The following is a 13,451-nucleotide window of genomic DNA, read 5'->3' on the forward strand; positions in this document are numbered from 1 at the left end:
GTACTGAAAATTTAGTTTAGAACATGATTTATAAATAAAATAAAATTTTATAACGTTGGAAAAAATGTGATAAATTGTTTATATTTTGTTATTATACGCAAAATACTCCCTTTTTTGTGAGAAAACCTGACAACGACGAAGTCCCTAGAAATGTCCTCATTTTTTATTACCAAGTACAGACAGTTAGAATATTTTTTCTCGAAAAGTTATTTAACCGCATCCGAGTTCATTTATAATGTGGTAAAGAACACTTGCTGCAAAATAACAAGAATGCACCACATTCCAATGGTTTACAATGGAAACATTCCAGTACAAGACATGGAAGATAGTCATATACATTCCATATGAGTAAAGATCATTTCATGAGGAGATGTTGATGAGGCTAACAACAGCTACTGCAGAGGATGATAAAGATGAAGGACAGTAATGATTTTAAGAATAAATTTCATAGCTAATGCTTTCAAAACCTGTGAGTAGTATAGACATTTCATGTATATGTTCTATTGTGAATGTTTTGTGCAAATATAGCTATTTCTGACAATGTAATAAGAAGTTGTAATGCCTAATTCATAATCTGTACAAAAGAGAGACAAAATCCTCGGTTTTTAATATTGTGACACGTCTGTCAAGATCAATTGATCTTTCTGAGGTACTGAGATAGAAAGTTAATGTAAAGAATATCATATTTATAAATGTTTGCTAACGTTAAAAAAAAAAAAAAAAGAACGGGAAGAACTTTTTTGTATGTCCACGCAAAATGAGGTCTTGGATTCACTCCCTTCTTCAAACTATCAATTCAATTAAGGTTAGCTGCTTATCTCCATTTTTATAAATTGATATTACTACTATACGAGGAAACTAAGATGACACTCGGCGTGGCGGCTGATGGGAGTAACCAGATAGATATTTCCCCATTTACAGTTGTTCCCATCAGCCACCATACCCAGTATCATCTTAAGTTTGGGTGTACAATACTGCATACCTCAGCCTACTCCATGACTCATTACATAAGTAAAGTACATTATCACAACCAAGTCAGCAAACACTTTCCATAGTTTGACTGAAATACTATCAGAGCCAGGCGGCAATTATTTTTGCAAGCTCTCTGACAAATGAGTCAGAAAAATTGTTACCTGCAGGTGAGGTATGTGAAGCCTATCTAACTGAAAGTAAATCTAATGGATCTACTTTTGATGGTCCATTTTTTGTCCCTGTGTTTCTTGTTACTTTCAAGAACAACTAGCATCATGTCTAATGATCAATAATTTTAACTTACACAACATTTCACAGTGTCTATCAGGTACTTTAATGTCATTTTCTTCCCAGGATACAGTAATTTGTTCCCCTATAATTGTGTCTGACCTCCTCATAAATATTTTTAGGAAATAAATTTCTGATCTACTGTGCACGATGGAGAAACACTCATCCATTGTTTTGTCCAGACAGTCCTCTCCAATTAATGTATCAAAGTCAGAAATTCTGATTGTGAGGGATAGTACTTTTCCCTTCATAATTAAACCTGACTGGTGAGCATGCTTTATTGCTGCCATCTGACCACGAAGCTCAGTGTAACAATTTACTCTGAGGCTCATCTGTTTCATGAAAGACAGTTGGAATTAGAAATAAATTATAAGTTACTGTTGGTCGTTTCCTTTAGAAGGGTGCTCTGGGGAACAAATCAAAGCTATAACTCCAGGTGTCCTCTACCAGCACTATCAGCATGAAATCAATGTTGAAATCACCACCTACAAAGACTTTCCTATTATTTCTATGAAGTGTTATTAGCCTGCCTAACTGCCAGATGAAACTTTTCTTGGCGACCTGTAGACTTCGAGAAAAACTATATTGTATTTTTCCTGACCTATTACTGCTAAGTCTGTTCAATGAAGTCCGTTGCTTGGCACCTTATAATACTTTCAGTGAGTACAGCACCCCTCCCCCTTTTCCCTTACATTGTAATGTACACGTAATTGTATACTAGTTTGTATACTTCTACTATAGGGTTCCCCAAACTCTGTAAAGTGAAAAGTGTTCCACGAGTAACTACTAATAGCATCACCTTTTTCTCTACATTTTGACGATGTCGGAACTAATTAATTTTTTAATTTTATAATGATTTCTGTGTTTGTAAGTGAAGATTTAAAATTGAAGTATTCATGGAATGAAACAAGTTTTCAATCTCTCTCTCTCTCTCTCTCTCTCTCTCTCTCTCTCTCTCTCTCTCTCTATGTTATTAACCTTGAAAATAAACAGGGTATTCCGCAGAAGTCCAAGGTTCGTCATAGTGTTCCTCAGAGAGGAAAATTTTGGGAACCCCTGCTCTATAAGATATATGTATGCCGGGTGTTGTATGTATTATTCATAACAGTGACTTGAATAGGCTAAGTAACATTATCACAAATATAACGAAACATGAAAATGAAATGAAAAAGTGAAAATATGAAAACTAAAATTACATTATATAATCAAATGATTTTATTATTTACCTAAATTTCCACCTGCTGCCATTTCAAATGAATCGCTTGAACACCTGTAACAGACAAGAAAACACGCGTTATAGATAACGTTATTGTCTGGGATAGTGACGACCTGGCAATGATATTAATTATGTGCGACAACCTGCACGAGGAACCGAAATCTTGTATTACATAACAACCTATTTACATGACTTAATTGGCATCCTATACAGCAGGCAGTACCATACTTAATATGTAAAGTCTCACTGCTTAAAAACAACAGACCAAGTAAATATAAAACAGCAATCCCGTCTCCGCAATCCTACCTATACGACGAAACTGGACACTTGTTGATCTGAGCTCAGCATACAACCAAACGCATTGTGAATACCCTTTATCGGGTAGCCCCCAACAGAGAGCGCTTACAAAAAGCTATTTTTTAAGATAAGACGATGAACTTATTCACTGACCTCTGTGGATGTCTTGAGTTCGTAGGTCAACTGATAGTAATAGATAAATTGGTTCAGTACTGACGCTACTTACCGGCTAATGACGCCTGACGGACACACAGCCAATGAAGATAGAGGTTACCACGCAAGGACACCAAAAAAGTCGCCTACACTTGCCACATGACAAATTATCTTATTCTTCCTGAAATACAGTCGGTTTTAAACCAACCCATAAAAAAATACACCTGTAAGGCTGCGTATTACTCTGATTTGTCGCTACGGCAGCCACGAAAACAATAAACTGTATTTCGTACAAAATAAATTTGGCGCTATTTTCTACGTTTTGCTTCTACTTCTACCAAACAATCACAGTTCTTGTATTAGGAAAAACAGAAATAATTTGGGCATTTGCGGTAATTTTTATTTCCCTCTGGATGTGCACGAATATGAAACGTGCGAGGCACTGTGATGTTTGTGAAATTTGCCTTACTCAGAGCAAAAACTGCGAAACATTCAGAAAAATACAACAGTAGAAATGTCATCTCGCTATCTAACTGACCTTTCTTAGATGTTTCATTACGCAAATCTATCTCGTAAATGCTAGCAAGTGACAGGACTATTTGGCTGCGGAATATTTCAGTGGGATAGGTACGTTACAACTAGATAAATGTGGATTCTGAGTTTCTGACAGTACTTATGATCATGTTTGGTATATTTTCGTAAATAATTTCTATATTATGTACAGTCCAAAACGAACAAAATAAGACCCTGTTTTAAAATAGAGCTTCTGCTGGTTTTACTGGCATCCTGAAGGGGCAGCACTGTCCCTGGTTACAGAGCGTGGAGACGGAACTGGGAAGTTAATTCAATAAATCAGTGCTTCCTAATTGAACCGCCTCATTTAACCTAATGACAATTCGTTAAGTACATTTCATTATAACGGCATTCATTTGCACTGAATATTGGCAATACATGTGTAACACTGCTGCACCATCGAGAGAAAATCACGCTAGGAGTGACCTAGTTTCCTTACGTGAAAAATGACGTTCACTTGCGATCTGTCAACGCCTATGAAGTCATAGCAGGTGTGGTTATATTTTTGTAGCGTTACAGCAGCGATTGAACATCTTGAGGATAGCCGAATGTGGTGACTTCAGTTATGATTCATTGGCAGTTTGCTTACTAACTCACGGGGTCTGAACGTCACAGTTCTTGCGTTTTCAGTTGCACGAAGGATACTGTGCTATATGCAACTGTAAATAGTGGGAGAAGGAAGCATTATAAGATAACATGGAGCTGGCACGAAAAGGTAACATGTCAAGTTATTGAAAGTAATTTAAAATTGTGTGCAAGTCATCAGTTTAAAGTGTGGAAATACTCCCTCTTTCGATACTCATCGCCTCTCTAGTACTATTAGAGTATTTTAATTTTGCACTGTGGATACAAAGAATCTAATGCACGGTGTATTTACCTGCAGATCACATTGTTATGACACCAAAATGCAAAACTACTGATTCAACAACCCTTGCGATTGAACGTAGGGCAGTTCCTTTGGATGATACCAAGAATGACAAAATACATGTTGCTGGTGGTGACCACCAGGGAATCATAATTAACAAAGAACTGGCAAAGGGTAAGTACACAGCTTGTATTTACACGTTCCTATGTTAGAAAAGTAAACCACGAAGAATGGCGTTTGAATTTACTGGCATTTGTTGAAAAATGACAACAATACCGGCTGGTAAAAGTGTTGTACATGTCTCTTTTGACAGCTGGAAATATTAACTAACACTTAAACTAATAAAAAGGCAGATGTAATACTTGATCTATACTGTATCTATGTTCAGAACAGAAAGAAAACAAATGTTACCAATATCAAGTACTCCTAGCAATATCAAAATTAGTGTCGTGCAACGTTTTAGTGTAGGGGTAGATGAACAAGGAATGCTAACTTGAACGTTCCTGTTGTTTAGGTGTACATTATAACATGATTTTTAATTCACGTTCATTCCATATTTGCTTCTGGCGTTGCTCTATGTTAAATTAAGAGTCAAACATTAGCCTTCAGTATCTGCAACAAAAGTTCTTGCAACTAATGCCAACAATCCATCAGAGTTTCAGTACAGTACCATAGGCTGTCACAACTTTTAATCAGCCATTGTTCACTCTTTCTGCCTCTCAGCCCACTGAGGTTCTCCTATAATGGTATAGGATGAAAACTTCAAATGGAAAGGGTATTGCAAGGATATTTTTTACATGCACAAGAATGGGAATCAGATAATATTATTATTATTATTATTATTATTATGCACTTGTTTGATGACAGCTAATATGACTTGCTGGACTTCAGTGTCATTAAAGAGCAATTAAAAAATTATTTTTAAATTAAACTAGACCATTAAGTTGAGCCTTCCGTCAGTGTATTTTATAATCAACCCAATTCACAATATCAAACATTTTCTTAATGTACATGCATCGCCAAAAAGTAATAGGCCTATCTTAGTGTATGTAAAGTATGACTGTACATCGACTGTGATCAATTAAGTAGAATCATATTTATTCATATAGAGTTATTTCTCTGCATTGAAAAACAAAGTAGGCCTAGTTAAAAGATAGAATATGTAAGGAACAAGGGATAACAGTTCACAATGAGAAAAACACTGTAAAGTGCGTGGCAGAGCGTGCTTCCCGTTCCACCACCTATTAAAGTTTCTTCCTATTCCCCCTATGCATATGGAGTGGGGGAGGAATGGCCATAAATGCAGAAATACTGAATGCTTTGGATCAGGGCAGTTAGGTAGATCATGGATTTCTTGATTTCCTAAAAACATTTGACTCATTACCACACCTATGCTTATTGTCAAGAGTATGAGGTTTCAAGTGACTGGATTGAGGACATTTTGATAGGGAGGTCGCAGCATGTTGTCTTTGATGGAGAGCCGTCACCAGATGTAGAAGTAACTTCGGGTGTCCCCCAGGGAAGTGTTGGGACTCCTCCTGTTCGTCATACAATGTATGCTTTTACTGCCGGTATTGTCTTTACTTAAAACTCCAGGCAGATAGGCTGTGGTCGATGTATAAAACTCCCCCGTGACGTTTCGTCTCGGACGGCGGGAGATGAAATATCAGGGGAGAGTTTTATACATTTAGCCTGGAAGTTTTAAGTGCCTTCCTGTTTATGTTTTATGTTAATGGCGCTAGAAACAATGTTAACAGTAACCTCAAACTTCATGCAGTTATCTGTAATGAAGTACTGTCTGAAAGAAGATGCATAAACATTCATTCAGCTCTTGATCAGATTTCAAAATAGTGCAGAGATTAGCAGCTTGCTTTAAATGTTCAGAAATGTGCACTTAAGAAAATGAAAAAATTTCATATCCTATGACCATAATATCAATGAGTCACAGTTTGTTTCGGCCAGCTCATATAAATATCTGGGTGCAACACTTTGTTGGTATATGAAATGGAATAATCATGTAAGTGCAGTCATGGGTAAAGCAGATGGTAGACTTCGGCTTATTGGTAGAATACTGGAGAACTGCAGTCATTCTACAAAGAACATTTCTTGTAAATCACTTGTGAGGTCGATTCTGGAATATTGCTAAAGTGTGTGGGATCCAAACCAAATAGAACTAACAGGGGATATTGAACGTTACAGAACAGCAGCACGAATAATCATAGGTTTGTTTGATCTGCGGGAGAGTGCCGTAGAGCTGTTAAAGAAACTAAACTGGCATACTCTTGAAGGTAGACATAAACTATTCCGAGAAAATGTACTAACAGTGTTTCAAGAACAGGCTTTAAATGATAACTCTTGAGAATATGCTACAACCCCCTATGTATCACTCGCAGAGGGATTCTGAGGATAAGATCAGAATAATTAAAGCATGCACAGAAGCATTCAATCCGTCATTCATCCATCGCTCGATACACGAATGGAACAGGGAGAAACCCTAATAACTGTTACAATGGGATGTACTGTCTGCCAGCACTTCATGGAGGTTTGTAAAGTATAAATGTAGATGTAGACTGCCATTGTAATTAGTCTAATCTTGCCACTGCAGAGCCTGTGTAGAGGGCTCTAGTATATTCCTAGATTCTACACTTTATACTAGTCCTTAACACTTTCTGAGTAGGCTTTCATGTGTTTTACATCATCACTGTGACACTTTCCTATGTTCTATACAAACTTGTAACCATTTGTTCTGCCCTTCTTTCTATGTGTTCAATATTTTTTGTTACTCGTATTTGATATTGGTCCTATGCACTTCTACGTTGGCTTGCGTGAGTGTTTCGTAAACTTGATATACCTGTGACTGCCCCAGCATTATCATTTGTTTAACATTCCTGCAAATTGTTACATCTAAGTATTTGTAGGAGTTCACATATTCCAATTGTCTCATTGGTAACTACTTTTCTGCTGTTTACGAAGTGCACAATTTTATATTTGTAGACATTTAAAGCAGATTTCCAATCTTCGCATCACTTTGGAATCCTGTCAAGTTTACAGTTTTGTTTGACATCCCTTGCAGTTGTAAATTTGTTAGTAAACATTGGCGTGGTACCAAGTTGTATGCTTTTTGAAACTGGAGAAATACTGCAGCCTCAAGATTGCCTTGATCCATGGCTTTCTAGATGGTATATGAGAAGAGTACAAGTAGGGTTTTACATTATCCTAAGTTTTGGAAATGATGCAGGTTTTTGTGGCGAAAGTCATGTTTAATCTGTCGGGAAGGTTGAAATTAGTGCACACTCTGCTGCAGAGAGTAAATTCTTCTGGATACATAATTTGTTACAGTAAGTACCATTGTTGAGTATACAGGTTACGCCACATAGAATTCCAGTTAGGCAGAGCGTTTGCTGCCTCACAGTTACTTCTGCTTTAGCAGGGGCTCTGTGTGATAAACAAATAGCAGTTTATGGGGTCTGAACTGTATGACGACGATGAAGCTTGTTTCATCTTCACAAGTCCTCTTTCTGGGACAGTATTTGTCCACATACAGAACTCATTTCATCCATTGTACTTTTCTCATATACCATCTAGAAAGCCATGGATCAAGGCAATCTTGAGGCTGCAGTATTTCTCCAGTTTCATCCCGCCCCCCCCTGTTAGTAATAATGTTTTAGCCTGTAGTTGCCCTTTTTTCCCCTGCTGGCTACCAGTTTTGGTACAAAGCATCATCCACAGGCCATTCCCAGGCATGCAGTTGTCACATTAGCTTTTCAAGTAAATCCATCAATCAGAAAGAGTGTGTGATAATTGCATGCCAGGGAATGGCTTGAGGATGGCACTCTGTACCAAGACTAGTGGTCAATAGCCAAAATAAAAAAATTAAAACTATAGACTAAAACATAAATTATTTATAAAGTGTTTTAGACTGTTCCAACCGACAGTACATCGATAATATGTAACAAATTATTAATGCTCGAGAAAAAATGTAGCCTACAATATTTTTTTATTCCAACAGTGGCAATTCGCTCCATGCAGGAATTCAGTGGTAGTAAGGCCGATGCAGTAATATTGGTGTTAATAGGACATTCATCTTGCTTCTTTACAGACAGAAATTTGTTTGCATTATGTTTTATTCATGATGCAAGAATGAGTTTTGTCCTGTGACATGGTTTTCTTTAAGAGTTGGAAACAACGTTTGTTCCAAAGATCTGTATGTCATGAGAGATTTATCTTGATAGAACATCTAATCCATAATACCAAGTAGCAGCTTCTTTCCTGATGCACTGCAAAATATTTTGCCAGAAGTTTTACCAGAAAAGCACGAGAAGTCGGACCAAGAAAGTGTTTCCTATCTGATATTATTGCCATATTCTGTCAGTGCTGTTGGGAAAATTCAGTTAATCTAATCCATAACTGACACTTTGGGAGAATGTTGTGTAAAAGTTTCTAGTGTTACAGCATCTCTTCAGTGGCTGTTCTTCAATGCCCATCTTTGGTGATGCTCTCAGATGTTGATCTTCAGTGACCCAACTTTGGATGTGACACCCTCACGCTACATGCGTGGCTCATTCCCCTGGTAGCATCACTGTCTTAAAGCCTTCAAAAGAAACTGAAGACTTAAATGCAAGTATCAAACACATGAATAATATGACACAAATATATACCTATATTCATAAGACTGGGTGGCTCACTCAGTTATACTTGACTAAAGTAGCTGTGGTAGAATTTGTGATGGAAAATTGACAGTTGTAAATCTCTCTGATGAGTCACTGACAGGTATGATAATGTCAGGGGATTATCATACATTTACACCCATATTCCACAAGCCACCGCAAGGTGTGTGGCATAGGGTGCTTCTGGCACCACTTTATTTTCCCCTTTCTATGTTTCATTCATGAATCGTATGGGGAGAATAATTGTCTGTAGACGTCCTCATGTCAAGTCTTTCCAGTGCAGAGTTAGTCGACATGAGAGGGTTGATGATGTGACAATCACATGCTATGTTTTCTTCATTGATTATTGGTCCTTGGTGTGTCACTACCTCTTCTTGTAACTGAAACATCTATCCTTGTCCGTAAATAGAATACAAGATATGATACAGCCATTATGGTGGCTTTACCTGTGTACAGCATTAAATCTCGTCCTTTACCTTCTCTCCTTCATGATGGGATTTACAGAACACAACTTGTGAAATGGATGAATGGATTTCCGTATCAAGAATGAGACTGGAGACAAATTATCCAGTGATGTGCTTATTATCCAAAACAATGTTGCTTTCAACATGAGACTAAAACTTTACTCTTTATCACTGGTGTAGATTCCCTCTCTTTATACCCCAAATGTCTTCCTCCTGTCCTGCAGTGAAATAGTATTTTCTGCGTATTTATTTATTCATTCTCACAGCAATTGTCTTTCAGTGATAAAGGATTTCTCATCATAGTACAATAAAAATAAATAGCTAAGAAACATTCATTCGTATCCACAGAATACAAGGTGCTATCAAAAAGTAAAGGGAATTTTTTAATTTCATGGGCTTCAAAATTTCTTGTTATCTTGTTGGTGCACATGTTCCAGATGTATTTGTGTCTTTTCAGCAGTTTTGAATATTTAATTTAGTTGACAGTTGAGAAGGTTACACATGTTTTGAAGTGCTCGTTGAATTTTTCCTTGCAAAACAACTGTGGCTTTTAAGAAAAATGCTGTGGGTAAGACAAGAGTTTGTACCACTTGTAAACATTCCAAGAGGGCAAAAAAGGTGCTGAAGATGACGAACACCCCGGATGTCCTAGTATGCCAATTATAGACAGCAGTATCGAAGAAGTAAAGAAAATGGTTCTGGAAAATTGTTGAATCACCATGAGAGAGGTTGCTGATGATGTTGGCATATCCTTTGGCATGTGTCAAACAATTGTTTCATATTGTTTGGGCATGAAATGTGTATCAGCAAAGTTTGTTCCGAAGTTGTGAATTTCGACCAAAAACAGTGTCGCATAGATATCCTCAGGGATTCCTGAATGAAGTCGACATTGGTACAGTACTTCTAAAGAAGCCTATAACAGTGGATGAAACACAGATATACTGGTACGACAGCGAAATTGAGGCTCAGTTGTCCCAATGGAAACTGTCTTCAGAGCTAAGACCGAACAAAAAAATTGCCAATTTCAATCACATGTGAAGGTCTTCTCACTGTTTTCTGCAATTGCAATGGGATAGTGCATTACAAGTACCTCCCTCATGGTCATACGATCAATGAGCATTACTACCTGGAAGTTATGTGCCTTTACATGAAGAAATACGAAGAAAACAGTCTGCATTGTGATAAAAAAAAAACTCTCGTGAAAATTGCATCACTATAATGCTCCCTCTCATACCTCAATGCTTATTCATGATTTTTTTGGGAAAAATGAAACTGTTATGTTGCCTCAGCCACCATATTCACTGGACGTGATTGATTCTATTCCCGAAGCTGAAGAGAACCAAGAAAGGATGTTGTTTTGCCACCATTGATAAGATAAAATCAGAATTGCTGAAGGAGCTGAACGCCTTAATGAAAAGGGAGTCTCAGAAGTGCTTCAAAGATTGGAAAAGTACTCACACAAGTGTATTATATGTGATGGGGCTACTTTAATGGTAAAAAATTGATATTGATGAATGAATAAAGATATTTGAAGGAAAACAAAAAATTCCATTACTTTTTGATCACACCTCACATATAAGTATGGTTTATAAGGATAGGACAGGTGGTTGACTGTGGCCTTGATGAAGGAAAAATCCTGGCATTTGCCTGAGGTGACTTACGGAAATGTAAGCCAGAATTATTGTCACATTGTCAACACATTCCTAATCTTCCTGAGTACTAAATTTTCTCCCCCTTTGTCTCGTCTGCTAACTTTACCCCATTATATATTATTCAGTCTCGCTCTTCCCAGGTCTTTTAAACTTCCCCAGATTTCATTCTGTCTATACTGTTGCCAGGCATTTCTGTTATTCTGATAGTATGTGATTCCTTCTCTTCAATCATAATATAATGAAAATCCCAAAACAATGTAACAACATGTTAATAGAACCAACATGACTGAAATACGATATATTCATTACTGTTATCTTTATTTTTAGACATGGATTACAGTGTTGGATGCTGTCGTGTCTACTTCAGGTTACTTGCAGTATCTTCAGAAGCTGATGATTTTTATTGTTATTACCACTGTTGTTATTAGTGCTGTAACATTAAACACAACAAATATGATCACTGGGCTAGTGTTCGTATTTTATCATTAGTTGAACAATGCGTGTCAAGTGCCTACTAAGACCTCTTGGCACTGGTCCCAATGTACCAAGAAACCAATTTCACTGGTTTTATGCCATAGTCTAGTTTGATTTTGAAGTTCCTGCATCTGATAAATGTTTCTTGTTGAACCCAGTGTGATGACGTGCTTTCTTTTCCTATTTGTTACAGCTGTTAATCTTCCTAAGCCAGAGGTCCTACATTAATTTGGTATATTTGTTTTTGGCAACTATTTGTGGCTTGTGGCTCCACCAGTTCTTTGCCAACACCGTTTTGGGATACATTACAGTGGATCTTTTGTACCACAGCATTGTGCCTCTGTTTGTAATCAGTCTGATCAGTCTTTTTGGAACAGCTCGAGGTGGATCACAGCTTCTGTGCAGAGTCTGCAGTTTGTCTCGTGCCAGATTTCTCGCTTTTGATTTTGGTGGCATCAGTTCTGATGGCTTGTTCACATGCAACAAAAATCAGTCCTTCAGTTTCTTTCTATAGTGTTCCGTTGGTCTGCCAAGTCCAGGTCTTTTCCTTATCCATTCTGCCTTCAATCTTTTCTAAAAACTTCCCATATAATGCTTTATTGTGCAGGCTGTCAGTCTTGGATTGGATTGCAGCTTTGTTGTGTTGGTTCTTTGTTTGCTGTACTTTGAGACGCTACCTGTTGTCGGTTTCAGTCTGAGATGATTTCTGGCTATTTTTCACTTAAAGTGCCATTTTGTACTTCTCTTCTTCCAATGGCTGCCTCCCTTGCAATAGTCTAATAATAATAATAATTATAATTATAATAATAATAGGTTGGTGATTAAGTTCATAGGTTTTTGTTTTGCGTGTCGATATTTCGGTTGCTATGGGATTATTTATCGATTGTCGCTTTGTATTTGTAGCTCATTGTTGCAAATTTGACTTTAATATTGTCATTTGGAGATAGTGTGTGGAGCTGTGGGTTCTAGAAATTGGAACATTTCCAACATATTGTTGTGTTTGAGTCCAATAGAGGAGTGACAGCAGCAGAGGCAGCTAGCAACATTTGTACCATGTATAGGGTAAATTCCATTGGATACAGCGTGGCAAGAAAATAGTTTTATCATTTTGAGGGGGATCATTTTGACATTAGGAGCTCTCCATGTTCAGGAATACCTTCAGCGTTGGATGACGATTATTTAACTGTGTTAATCGACAATGATCAACATCAGCATACTTTAGAACTGACCACTGTGATGAACTGTGATCATCCCACCATTGTGCAAAACTTGCATACAGTAGGGAGGTTAAAAAATGGGTGTATGGCTACCACATGCTCTTAAGCCAAAATCACAGAAATCAGTGGGTGCCCATAGGTACATCTCTGCTTGCTCGTCATCAGTTGGCTTGTGAACGCCACCAACTATTCCTATCCTGTATCGTTACTGGTAACAAGAAATAATGTCTTTATCTTAACATGAGGAAATGAAAGAAATGGTTGAGCCCAAAGAAACAGCAGCTCTGCATACAAAGACCGGTGCGCTTCCACAAAAGATAATGTCACGCATCTGGTGGAACAGCAATGGTGTGGCGTACTACAAATTGCTTCCCTGGGGTGTAACCATCACCGCTGACATTTCCTGTCGATAACTGATATATCTTGCAGATGCAACACAAGAACAGTGACCAGGAAGACAGCGTGTACTGACGCTACTCCATGATAATGTCGACCCTCATTCTGCTACACTGACAAAAAAACACTCTACAGCAATTGAATTGGGAAATCATTCTTACCTATGTTGCTCTCCTGATATAGCACTCTGATTTCCACTTTTTCTGCTCTCTATCAA

General features: G+C 37.6%; 2 protein-coding genes across 6 annotated transcripts in view; one reads left to right on the plus strand and one right to left on the minus strand.

Moving 5' to 3' along the window:
* LOC124718808 (bifunctional purine biosynthesis protein ATIC) overlaps positions 1 to 3,152 on the minus strand; it is a 101,560-nt gene extending 98,408 nt beyond the window's left edge. The window contains exons 1-2 of one of the 5 annotated variants that reach the window (XM_047244424.1): positions 3,000 to 3,152; positions 2,487 to 2,530 (exon numbers count right to left, since the gene is read on the minus strand). In XM_047244424.1, coding sequence (XP_047100380.1) covers positions 2,487 to 2,508 — 22 coding nt within the window. In that variant the 5' untranslated portion in view covers positions 2,509 to 2,530; positions 3,000 to 3,152. Of the gene's footprint in view, positions 1 to 2,486; positions 2,531 to 2,619; positions 2,643 to 2,741; positions 2,889 to 2,926 lie in introns of those variants that run through there. The other 4 variants (XM_047244425.1, XM_047244422.1, XM_047244423.1 and 1 more) reach the window with 4 other exon arrangements.
* A 458-nt stretch (positions 3,153 to 3,610) lies between these two features.
* Positions 3,611 to 13,451, plus strand: part of LOC124718807 — a 113,370-nt gene continuing 103,529 nt past the window's right edge. Inside the window, exons 1-2 of the mRNA XM_047244421.1 lie at positions 3,611 to 4,214; positions 4,383 to 4,538. Of these exons, the coding sequence (XP_047100377.1) occupies positions 4,196 to 4,214; positions 4,383 to 4,538 (175 nt within the window). The 5' untranslated portion in view covers positions 3,611 to 4,195. The remainder of the gene's footprint in view (positions 4,215 to 4,382; positions 4,539 to 13,451) is intronic.

Source organism: Schistocerca piceifrons, chromosome 10, assembly GCF_021461385.2.
Source record: "Schistocerca piceifrons isolate TAMUIC-IGC-003096 chromosome 10, iqSchPice1.1, whole genome shotgun sequence".
Taxonomy (NCBI): Eukaryota; Metazoa; Arthropoda; class Insecta; order Orthoptera; family Acrididae; genus Schistocerca; species Schistocerca piceifrons.